This window comes from Pieris napi, chromosome 18 (genome assembly GCF_905475465.1).
Source record: "Pieris napi chromosome 18, ilPieNapi1.2, whole genome shotgun sequence".
In the NCBI taxonomy this organism is placed as follows: domain Eukaryota; kingdom Metazoa; phylum Arthropoda; class Insecta; order Lepidoptera; family Pieridae; genus Pieris; species Pieris napi.
Window position 1 is genome coordinate 9,267,161 of NC_062251.1, and position 13,333 is coordinate 9,280,493.

At 36.4% G+C, this 13,333-nt stretch overlaps 1 protein-coding gene and 1 pseudogene across 2 annotated transcripts; one reads left to right on the forward strand and one right to left on the reverse strand.

The window, feature by feature from the left end:
- The first annotated feature begins 8,307 nt into the window (after nucleotides 1-8,307).
- Nucleotides 8,308-11,753, forward strand: LOC125058584 (annotated as a pseudogene).
- Nucleotides 9,125-11,740, reverse strand: LOC125058577 (protein ALP1-like). Of its 2 annotated transcripts, XM_047662687.1 has the most exons (3): nucleotides 11,442-11,740; nucleotides 9,903-10,117; nucleotides 9,125-9,638 (listed from the first exon to the last, which is right to left on the reverse strand). In XM_047662687.1, the coding sequence occupies exons 1-3, from the start codon at nucleotides 11,738-11,740 to the stop codon at nucleotides 9,229-9,231; spliced, it is 924 nt and encodes a 307-aa protein (XP_047518643.1). In that variant the 3' UTR covers nucleotides 9,125-9,228. The 2 variants fall into 2 exon arrangements, with proteins under 2 accessions (XP_047518643.1, XP_047518642.1); XM_047662686.1 differs by having other exon boundaries at nucleotides 9,125-10,117.
- Nucleotides 11,754-13,333: the final 1,580 nt, after the last annotated feature.

Below are 13,333 nucleotides of genomic sequence, written 5' to 3' on the forward strand. Positions count from 1 at the left end.
TCGACACTTTACATCGACATCTTTTTATCGTCACTCGCAATTGTCGCTCGCAATGTCCATTAAACTCACAACTTCTTTGAAAGTTAGACTCGAAGGTTTCTTCGGACTCGCCACGTTAGCAAGTCGTAGCTTTCTTCCCCCATTACCGCTATAAGCGTGTGTAATCTTCTATTTTATTCGCCATAAAATACATCTCAACCCGTCCAATTGCCGTTTTTAACGTCGAATGCACTAATTTGTCCAATCATTATAATTTTTCTCAACACTGTTTTATTAATATTTACATTTATGTGAATTTTTTCCACGTTCGCCACTGATAAATTAAAGATGGTGTACTTCGCAAAACGTTTATTGAAAGACAGCTGCTCAGTGTTGCCAACTTAGTCTACAAAATTTCTAACAGTACCTATAGAAAGTTGGTGTTGCATGTTTTGCCGCGAATGTGTGCGTGCACGCAGGTATCCGGGTGGTTTGAGCCAGTGCGCTTGGTAGCTTGTTAAATGATGCACATAATATTATGTTTACTTATTTTTATAGTAGAAGTATTATAAGTTTCAGACTTATTCTTTTGATTTGAGCGGTTTGAGGCACAAAATTTGGCTAAATGACCATTCCTATTGCACCTAAAGCACCTGGGACCTTTACTATTTGCTTTGGAACCTGAACATAGGCCTATATGACTCTGATAACCCAGCTAATAATTATGTGCCGAGCCACTCATCATCTACAATGAATTTTATATTACGGAGTTTGTGTGCAAATGTGATGATTTTGTTGATATAATTATCAATACTATCACAACTTTCCAGATCTGTATTAATTAGTTCTCGCAGAAGACCTACCTTCCTCAACAAGCCGGAGTCATCAAATGCCTTTCTTAGATTATCCCATACCTCCTTAGCCGTGGTGGTATCCTGGATATGAACATAGGTCGTAGGGTCAACTAGAAGGACTATTTTTGACCTTGCCTTCGTATCTTCGGTCTTCGTAAATGCCATGCCCGATGTCTCGGCACATTTCCACAAATCTTCATGCTCCAAAAAGGTTTTCACCGCGAAACTCCATGTAGGATAATTATCACGGCCCGCCAAACGATCAATTTGAGCAAAGCTATGCGACCGGGGGTCCGCCATTGTAAGCTGAAAAATTAATATGACGACGCGACGGTCTAATATGATCACGCAATCAATTTGCATCAACCTGATGCCTTTCACTTTATTAATCCTACTTCCCTACTTCTATCCGGGCGGCCTATAACCTGTGACAAACTATTTTTGAGTTAGAATTTAGAAATAAAATAAAACCGCGTTGAGTTAGTTCTCGTTCCGACATGGTGAATACCGCGCGATTGTCAGATCGTGCGGTTTGAACCTCAAAAATGTCGAATGTTCAAACATCGGCGGTTAGTTAGCGATTAGTTTCAAGATGGAAGTCGAAGAGGAACTAGCGTGTCTGTGGTTGATACAGAAAAGAAAAGGCAGTATTGGGTGCATCCAATATTAAGGGATCGACTGACACATGGCCAATTCGTAACACTATGTTTGAGAGAATTTTTATTGACTGTTTGAGAATGTCAATAAAATCTTTTGATGAACTCATTGAACTAATTGTGGTATTACTGTGTACAGATGGAGGGTAATTTGAAAATAAATCAGTGTTAAACCAACTAGCGTGTGTTTCACTAATAACTGAACGTATCGCAATTCTTAACATTAATCTTAATTTAGAAAAAGAAGAAGATTGGTCCATTATCCAGGCGTATTCATCAACGGAATCTAGCAAAAAGGAAGGGCTAAGAGATGGGAGGATGACGTTAAGAAAATAGCGGGTTTAACATGGACTCGCACTGCAAAAATGAGAAAAGACTGGAGAGCTTTAGAGGAGGCCTTTGTCGGAAGACAAGTTGTAACCGAACTACCGTTTGCCGAACTATTGTTAGTATATTAGTTAAACTCTAGTTAATAGTCGAAATGTGTTTTTTAGATAGTAGTCACAAGTACATTAATTTTAGGCATACGAAACTACTCTGTGTAAAACTTGTTAACAACAATAAAGGCTTTTTATTTTATTTATATTGATGCGAACAGGGGGCCTACCATGAACTTTTTTAAAACAATCCAGTTGAGATGCAGTGGAGTTTAGGTACCTAAAGTGAATAGCATTTTTTCGTACCATGACCGCCTATAAGCTGAAACGTATGAGCATCGCAAGACTTTCGATAGAGACCGTGTCAAAAGCCTTAGCTAGGTCCAGGAATATAGCTATACACTTCATGCCCCTTTCTAGGTTCCTAATAACGTAGTCGGTGAGGGCATGACCCGCATCCCCGGTGGATCTCCCAGAGCGAAAACCGTACTGGGAAGTAGATAGATAGTTATTCATCTCTAGGAATTTAATTATTTTTTCCAAAACCTTAAAAATAGCAGGTAGGATGGATATCGGTCTATAACTGTTAACACGGTCCCTAGCCAGACCTCCTTTATGAACTGGTTAAGGCTTGTTTAAAAGCAGATGGAAAAGTACCATTGCTGAGAGCCAAATTACATATATATGTGAGAGGGAGCACAATAATTGATTTATACGACCTTAGGATCTTAGCGCCAATACCGTCACGTCCTGTAGCATCGCTCTTGAGGGCTATAACGTGTTTTTCCACCTCGCACTCATCAGTGGCTAACAATACTAGAGAATTATGACTAGTATTACCTCCAAAACTGCATTCAACAACAGTAGACCAGTTCTTTTGTATTATATTTTCCGCCAGATTCTTGCCAACTCCCACGAAAAATTGATTGATACCATTGACCGCTGCCAAATTATTAATTTTTTAGCAACTCATTTGGAGATTCTTGCGATTTTTGTCTATTTGTTATGGTGTCAATTGTTTTCCAAAGTAATTTTGGATTTTGTTTAGCTGCATTAAGTTGATTACTTTCATAGTTCCGTTTTAGTTTTTTTTAACAAATTGTTGCAGAAATTACGGTAACGTTTATATGTGGTAATTATAATCTCATTATCGGGATATTTTTTTGCCTTTTTGTGCAAGTTATCCCTGTTGCGCATGCACTTCAAAAGACCGGGGGTAATCCAGGGCTTAATAATGATTCTTCTTTTCGAGGGACTAATCCGCCTCGAGTTCGACTTGATGGCTTCAGTAATAGATGCAATCAAAAAGCTCGCAGCAAAATTGACATCACACGAATTGAAGAGAGGACTTAGATCCATATTATTAAGGCAAAATGCGAGGCCCTCGTGGTCTATTTTAGTTAACGCTATATTCACAATACAATCATGGTTTAATTTAGACTTAAGAAATAGTACAACGGTTTTATGATCAGTCAGTGATGTTTGGGCAACAAATGTGTACGTTTGGACCTTAGTTCTCAAAAGGATCGAGGCAGTTATCTACTCGTGTTGCAAATGTGTGGGTGGGGAGCAACCCGTGATAGGCTGCTAGGTTTAAATAGTCTCTGACATCATCTTTTACTATTTATCTATTAATTATAATATTTATATAACCTGTTAATATTATTGTTTTATAGCTCGTGTAGCTTGTCAGTAAAATATTTAGTGATGATATAAAATTTGATTTATTGATATATGATGGAGAACGGTATATGCCAATGATAATTATATTTGAGTCAATTTTAGCTACCAAGCAATTAGCATCCATGAACACCGGTTCCTCTATATGGGTAGGGATATAGTCCTTGATATACATTACCACGCCATCGTTTTGTAGTAAGAAACAGTATTTGATGTAGTATGGAAACAGTTATAGCCGTGTAGTGTTGTCCCTTATCCGACATTCAGTCAGTATAATGTCATCCCAACTTGTGCGTGACCTATCAAAGTTTGCTGATATACCACGAATATTCTGATTTAAGATTTTGGTAAAATGATTTGGGTTGTGAATTAAACTATGAAAGTCCTCAATATTACATTCGTAAGAGTCAGAATTAGAAAAAGAATCAATACTGATTTGTAATTGCAAACTATCGAATTTAAATTAAAGTTTTAGGGCGCGGTGCAATGTCTTTTTTTTTTTAATTCGACAAAAATATTTGATACTTATAGACTTAAATAGGCATAGAACTAGTAACATTACGGTATTTATCATGTAAAAACAAAAACCATTTAGAACAATGAATGAGTAACTGTGTATACAGTACGTATGTAAGTTTGCATGACGAAGTAAATTGAAATCACGATAAGTGCCAGGGCTAGATATATATTGTGAATGCGTGAAACCCATACAGGGTTGTAGGATAAATATTTGTGCTAAGTAACTAACTAAATTATTACTTAACTATAATCATTTCTTAACCTTATCCTATCCTCATCAATCGTGACTTGTATAATTCTTATGTAAATCCTTTTACATCACTATTTGCTGTCCATGTATTTGTAAGATTAGCTTTTAAGTTTTTAGTTTGTATTACTTTAGATTAAGGATTCTGCACTTCTCGCACGCATGTTTCTTTTTTATTTTTTTTAAGTTTTTCTCTTAACTAGGGTTGCCTGGAAGAGATCGCTTATTAGCGATAAGGCCGCCCGTTGCATCCCATAGAATTTTTATGTATTGTGTTTCTTTCATTTGCAACGAAGGGTAAATAAAAATAAAATAAAAATAAATTATTGATTAGAAATAAAAAGTAAAAGATATTATAACTTTCAGTTAGTCACGCCTCCTGTTCTTACTTCTTCAAGCTGAGGAGATCTAGAACAAAAGTTTTTAAGTATTCTTGTAGAAGACTTTGGTTCTTGGTTACCCCGAATTAGAGTTGAACCATTTATAGCAGTAAGTTTATATGTATACATAAAATTTAAATAATAACTAACAACTAACAGTGGAACTTCACCCTGACTGCCCTTGGGGCTTCAGCATCTCTGTCTCTCTTACATCTGTTTCTTTGATAATTTTTAACAATTTAAAAACCTAAAGAGGGAGATTTAACATAATAGATACACCTTCACCTTACATGCAAATGTTAAGAATGAATAGAAAAGTAAATAACAATAATATATATCAATATCAGATGTTTACATTTATTTTAAATATTTTTTTCCAACTTGCAGACACAAAGCCTGCCTGACACAAATACAGACTTTACAGATAGTATTTTAGCTGTGTCTGACTGGGTGATTTCACATACCAACTGTATAGAACCCCAGCCTTCAGAAATAACTAACCATCCACCACCATCAACGTCCACACTACTAACACCATCTGTCAGCTCACACCAATGGCAACAGTCAACAACCAATATAGGATCCCAAAGACCACTTCGCGCTGAAAACAGCCATCGTCGTCGAGCTACACGAGATAGGCAGATATCTGCTCAAGCGGCTCGTCAAGCTCTAATTGAAGAAGCTCGAAAACAAACTAAGCTAAAAGAAGAAAAATTAGAGCTGAGGGCTTGTTAAAGATATTAATAAAATTAAAGACATACTCAAAGCAGGTTATTTTAAATTGAAAATGTAAATACACAAAAAACCATTGTTTAATCAGAAATATATATGTATTTTCTCACAATAATGAACACAAAATAATATAACCAGTTTAAAAGTCCTTATAAAGGGTCTTTCAATAGGGACTTCCGAACTTTTACAGTTGATAGCGGCCATCTTGTTGAAGCTACGTCTGTCAAATTGGCTGTCATTTATTCAGTCTGTTTTGCCAAATCACCATGGATGGATATAGCGTTCAACAACACGTGCAAATGATAAAATTGTTTTATCAAAATGGGTGTTCTGTTCGGGCAAAGTTCCGCGCGCTTCGCCCATTTTACGGGCGCCATAATCGTCCTACCGAGAGGACTATTCGCAGTGTGGTGGATAAATTTGAGTCCACTGGTTCAGTAAACGATCAACCAACACCCGTACGTCGACGAAACGCAAGATTTACCGAAAACATCGCCGCTGTCCGTGAGAGCATGCAGGAGAATTCGAGGCAGTCGATTTCGCGTCGCTCACAAGAACTCGGCCTTTCACAGACCACAACTTGGCGAATTTTGCGTCGTGACTTGGGCCTGCACCCGAAAAAAATTCAACTGACCCAGGAGCTGAAGGTAAACGACCATAGACAAAGACTTGTGTTCGCTGAATTGGCTCTGGAGCAGTTGACAACTGACCCTAATTTTCATCGAAAAATCATCTTCAGCGATGAGGCCCATTTCTGGATGAATGGGTACGTGAACAAACAAAATTGTCGAATTTGGGCCGATACAAATCCACATGATTGGCCAGGCCATCACCGTAAACGGAGAGCGCTATAGGTCGATGATTACCAACTTCTTTTGGCCTGAATTGGATGATATGGACACCAACGACATGTGGTTTCAACAGGACGGCGCTACGTGCCACACAGCTCATGCCACATTGGACATTCTGCATGAGCGGTTCGATGGCATGGTCATCTCACGTGGAGATGATGTGAACTGGCCACCGAGATCGTGCGATTTGACCCCATTAGACTATTTCTTGTGGGGTTTTCTTAAGTCGCAAGTCTATGCGAATAAGCCACAAACCACAGCGGCCCTCAAAGCCAACATAACCCATGCCACGGTAACCACGCAGTTGGACTAACCGCGCTATTATTTGTGGACAATTATACAAACACCTATGTAAATAAGATCCGCGCGGTTCCTGTGTGATTTTCAAACCGCGTGGTTCCCGCCGTGTCTGAACTAGGCCCTAGGCAAATGATGCGGACCGATTCCGACATGAGACAGGGACGATATATATGTAAGGAAAACATAATATATTTTCCTATACAAACTTGTCTATATTGTATTTTATAGACTCTTTTGTAATTTTGTCTTTGCCGTCTGATCGACGATGTTTAATTTATATCACTTGATATTAATATATGTAAGATATTTTAATTTTTTCATTATGTATATTATTCTACTTTATAAAACCTAGAATATAGGCTTTAAATGTTGTTTCTTTTGTATTCACAGAGAAACGCAGTTGCGCCTTATTTATTTCCAGTATAAGGGAATGATACTATTATATATAGATCAAAATGTTTGTATTGTGATGGCCTTTTTTCTGAAGACGTTCATGGAGAGAAATGGGTCCAATGTACATCATGTAGGCGGTGGGCTCATGAAGACTGTGCTGACATAGGAGATATGGTTGATTACTATGTGTGCGAATTCTGTACCAGCAATTAGTTAAATCTTATCGAATAGTTGACTGATTTAATTTTAAGCAACACGTCCATTTTTTTTAATATAATTTTGAACCCAGTTTACTGTGGTCCATATTTAAAACCATGTTGTCCATATTTTGTCCACTTTTTGCAAATTCAAAATAATCTTATAGTTTAGAAAATGTTGATTATTTCTTAGATGTTCATGTTTCTTAAGAATTCTGTTATTCGTTTTTGCTACCAAATAATTATTATCGAACTGTTCAAAATATATAAGGCTGATTAATCTTTATAATTCAGAGTTTTATTTCACAAAATCCTTATGGTGGTCCATAATTGGCGCACTTACTCATAACATGACAGATTACGCTGACAAATGACAATCTGTATAATCATTGACTACGTAGGTAGGTTAAGTGTTTCCGTTCAGTTGAACAATGACTAAGCCATAAATGTAGACCAACCATTGTCGTTTTAAAGGGTTTATATATCAATGTTGCCCTTACTGGTGGCGTCTGGCGTAAATCACCAAATAAAATTACGTCAATGCCGCCAAAATCAACTTTATGATTTGCAGTAAGTAATTTGTTTTAAGCGCAAATCAATTTTGGCTAACAGTTCTGCACTGATCATGCTGATTTCATCAATACTTTGACGCATCTAAAAAGAGATCTGTATAAATGTAGGTTTCACATGATAATGACAATAGTTTAGAAAGATAAATTTTAAAAGCAGTATGAACCGTAGTACCATCAATTGCCACAGCAGCTTTACTTATTCGATCAAATTCTCAATGAAAAGAATTTAAGCCTATTTTCGCCTAAGAAAGACCAATGCGATTTGATTTGGTCTTATAATGTAGGAAACATCAGCGATGCCAAATATCGTGAACATATATTAAAGAAGGATAGAGATAGACAGGAAAAAACTCAAGATAAATTAAGAGCTACCAATAAAGAAGTGCAAGTCTTTACACATGAAATTCGTACAGCTGTGTCCTAAACTTGAAGCCAGTGCAATATATTATAAGACAAAACTATGTATTCACAACTTCTGTCTCAATCTTGAAAACAAAGACGTGCACTGTTATTGGTTTGATGAGTGATCGGCAGGGCTGGTGGCTTCTGTGTATACTTCCTGCATAAGGGCCGAAACACATAAGCGCGTTGCGGCGCCGCGCCGCTGAAATCGGCAGTGCGCTATAGCGGTGCGGCGCCGCAACGCACGACGTGAATTCCAGCGTTATGACGTCATACTTGTTGACAAGGATGCAGTTTGTTTCTAACACTCTTGCAAACAACACGTGTCAACCGAGAAGCAGTTTTAAAATTAAAATGTCTGACGTTGACGTCGATCTGTTTATATCTTCGGTTCAGGAACACCGTTGTTTGTGGGATACTAGTGACGAAACCTATAAAGACAAATTTATAAAACAAGAAGCATGGAAAAGCATTTGTGAGATCGTTTATGTTGATTACAAGGAAAAAAACTCAACCGAAAAATCAAAACTGGGTAAGTAGTAACATATAGTCTTAGGCAATGATATTTTAAACTAAAGATAAGTTATGTTCATAGTAATTTACGTTTTAAATCTGTTCCTGTGTTTAAATCATTACCTCCCAGCAGACTAATTACAAGACGTCCCAATTGGGACGTATTTGAATCTTCACAGCGCGCGCGCTTATAACATATCTGCTACTTGTTTTATTTAATATCATTGGTCTTAGGTTTACGCGATCACTATTCACAATAAAACTACAATTTTTACTGTAGTAAAAACGTAAAAATCTGATCCGCGGTTTAAATTGTAGTTTAATGTAAGTAGCATGTATCTTTTTTTTTAATCATATGAAATACACCATTTATTTTAATGCCCTATGCAAAAGATTTTCTCTAAGTTAAAATTATATTTTTTTCTCGCGCTCTTATTCAAAAAGGTAAACAAATACTATAAATAAAACCAAATTGCCATTTAAATTGTTTATTCGCAGTTCACAACATGTTAAATTGTTTGAATCAAATGTATTAAGGTATTATTTGTATTTTGAACTGAGTAGGTATACGAACATTCATATTTTGTTTAATTGCCAACTTAGGGCGCCAACATCACTGGAAAAGTAATTACAAAAATCATTCCGTATTAGATGTGGGCTTAAATTATTTTCATTTGCTGTGGGCAAATGCAACATTTGCAGATCAGAATCATCAAAGATAATGTCATCGGTCGCTTGTACTCCATCTCGATTCAAAACAAAGTTGTGCATTACACAACATGCCTTGATAATGTCTGTCGCAAATTCGTATTGCACATTCATAGATCGATGAAATATGCGCCATTTATTGGCTAGGATGCCAAAAGCGCACTCGACATATCTTCGGGCACGACTCAGTCGATAATTGTAAACTCTTTGTTGTACCGACAAATGTTTTCCTGAGTAAGGGCGCATGACGTTATTCGAAATTGAGAATGCTTCATCTCCTACAAAAACAAATGGAGTTTCATTTTGAGAACCTGGTAAAGGCTTTGGTACAGGAATAGGTAATTTGCGTGTCATAATCAAATCATAAAGTTTAGAGTTCTGGAAAACGGTGGAGTCACTTTCCTTGCCATACGCTCCTATATCGACAAAAATGAATCTATATCTAGAATCTACAAGAGCTAATAAAACTATTGAATTATAGCCCTTATAATTGTAAAACAGTGATCCACTGTGCGCAGGACATGTAATACGGACATGTTTACCATCAAGAGCTCCTATGCAGTTAGGAAAATTTGCTTTCTTGTCAAACTCAATAGCGACATCTTCTAGAACCTGTTTTGTTATAGGAGGTATATTTTGACTTGATAGATGTTTCCATATGGCGCGACAAACTGTCCTTACAATTTTTGCTATTGTACTTGCTCCTCGGAAGTAATTCGTATGCATGGTTTTAAAGTCACTGCCGGTTGCTAGAAATCTAAAATGAAATAATAATTAGTAGGCAAATAATAAAATAATACAAATGTAGGTATAATCAAACTCAAACCGCGCAGGTAATAGTGTTGCTAAAGGAATAGATTTTCAAAGATAGACAGGTAGTTTTTCAAAGAAGTACTCAATAAATATTTTACATTATGGTTGTTCTAGGCAAAGTCAATCAGTTTTTAACTTGCCTAAGTCAAGAAAAAGCAGAAAATTATTCTTTTTCGGCGGCCAGCCATTTATATGAAATTGGATGGACCGAAAGTACTTATGAAAGTTATATCAAATTTTATATGTAGTATAAATGGAATCTAGGGAATTTTAGTCTTTATTACTATTTTTCACTTGTGAAGTTTTTTGTTGCAGGTAATGATTTAGTCAAGAAGTGGAAGGCCATAAAAGATAATTTTGCTAAATATCAAAAAAAACTAAAAGATGCCAATCGATCAGGAGCTGGAGCTGCAAAAATTAAAGAATATCACTTGAATAAACAATTAGTTTTTGAAAAAGGTTTCACAAAATGCAACTGATTCCAGTTTATGCGTAGCGGAAGGAGATATTGAGAATGAAATAACGGCATTGCCTCGTTATAAAAGTCAACCACGAAAACGAAAGGCAGATGATAAGGATGATATTGAAGAAGATTTATTGGCAATATTAAAAACACCGGAGAATAGACATTTGCATTTTTTCAAGGGGATTTTACCATCTCTACAATCGTTAAATGAGAATCAAACATTGATATTTCAAAGTCGGGTGCTTCAAATATTAACCGACATTCTTCAACCTTCAATTCATCAAAATACACATCACGGCTATAATCAAGAATATCAGCATCAGGGTTACAATCAAGGATATTCAACTATGAGATACGATAATACGGTTCAGAGTGGCTACCACACTTCTACTCCTGGAAGTTCGATTACTGAACAGAGGACTACCTCATCATCAAACCAACAACGTCCAATAAATTCACCATTTTTACTGGACGAAACGTCAGCTACTTCCTATGTTTCACAAGATGAGGAGTTTGATTTTTCTTAAATTGATCATTACATTTTTTAAGGCCTATTAAAGTATTCTTAAAGTAAGAAAATTGTATAATGCAAAAAGCTTAATTTGATTCTGTCTTGTTTCATTTGAACCTGGCTTTGTACCACTAGGTACCCCCAAACCATGAACACTAGTGATGCAAAATTTTTATCGACACCCCGCTAGTACCACAGGTGTATAAAGCCAGGGGTACAAATAAAACTAAACATTTGATTCCGAGTGCCATAAACATCAATAAAAAAAAATAAGAAACCTATTTGTTTTACCTTAAAGTTAAGCCCAGCATTTCCAAAGCAGTAACTGGTTTTCTTCCTTTATTTTTTTTCTTCTGTATATATTTTGATAACTCGCTTAATAGCTCTTCAAATGATGATATACTCATTCTAAAGTAGGCAACAAATTTTTTTTCGTCTATCTTTAATGCTTCGTATTTTTTAGAAAAGAACTCGCCATTTGGATTCATACCCTTACTTAATGGATGTATCCAGTATCTTCTTTGCCGTATTTTTAAGATAGAATAATGTCTTCTTAATAACAAATAAGCAATAAGTTTATTACGATCCATCGCAGAGAGACGTCTATCCACACTCAAAAATCACGAGAAAATGGTTGCCCTACCATAATGCCCTGTTTCGCGACGCCGCAACGCGGCAACGCAACTGCCGATTTTGGCGTTGCGGCGCCGCAAAAATAAGCAGTTTGCGTTATGTGTTTCGGCCCTAATAGACTGTTTGAAAAAAAACGTCTAAGAAGCTGCTGCCTATAATTCTATATTCCGATGGTTGCACAGCACAAAATCGCAATGCCGTTTTATCCAATGCATTGCTGGAGTTAGCAATGGACTATAACATCCAGATTAAACAGAAAATTCTAGAAAAAGGTCATACCCAGATGGAGGTAGATTCTTGTCACAGTGCAATAGTGTCAAATTAAACACAGACATCTACTTGCCTTCGCAGTACGCGTCAATCTCGAAGGAAGCCCGTCTTAAGCAGCCTTACAATGTATATTTTCAAAATTATGACGTTTTCTACGACTTTTCAAAATCCCTCAATTCGATTAGTCCAGGTAGAGTAGCAAATGACCCAGTAGTTACTGATATCAGAGCATTACTTTATGAACCTGAAGGGCGAAAATACAAACTAAGCTATGATGAAGACTACGTATTATTACTCAAAAGACCCAAACCAAGAAGCACTCTGCGAAAACCAAAGTTGTACCAAAGCAGAATACCAATTTCTTAGATAAAGTGGACCCATTTACAAGAATTAAAACATGTCATACCTAGTGATTGCCATAGCGTTCAAAAGCGAAACAACGTATACGGCGAGGTTTTTGCTACCGCGGCTAGTAAATGGTCTACCAAATCACATATTAGATTGCCTAACGCCAACCAATATAAACAGCAAATTAAAAAACTACTTTTATATGCATTTGTCGCGCTCCTAAACAAGACTGTTATCATTAATATAAACCACAGCTGTTTGCTAATGTAACTTATTATGATTGTATTTTTTTTTTTTTTTGTAAAATAAAGAAATTAAAAAAAAAATGTATACACAAGATTAATGTACCAATCTACAAAAAACCAAAGACTATCATACAAGTATATTCACCCACTGAGCTAGCACTCAATTGCAACATTGAGAGCTTTTACACCAACTTATCTGATATTGTAAAGAAGTATCACAATAACTATCTCATAGTTATGGGAGATTTTAATGCCCAAGTTGGCACTCTAGAAGCTGGCGAAGAAGAGATAATGGGAAAACACGGATATGGAAAGAGAAGTCAAAATGGTCACAAACTCAGAATCCTATCAGCTCTTGTATGAAGTTTTTCAACGATTTTTAGATGAAAAAGCCCACTCCTCTTTGACCTGCGGTTTCTCAAGCTTAACGACTGGCAACACTGGTGGCTGGTCGTCAAAAAAAACGATCACTAGATTTAAATTTAGTAAAATTAATAACAATTAGAATTAGAATTTTGTTTTTCTAATCTAGTTTTTGTAATTCTTGAACTCTCTACCCTCTGTCGGTGTTTCTTTTTCATTATTCCACATTAGGGTTGCCTGGAAGAAATCGCTTGTTAGCGATAAGGCCGCCCGTTGCCTTATAACTTTTTGTAACATGTTTTTTGTACTTTTGTTATGTGTATG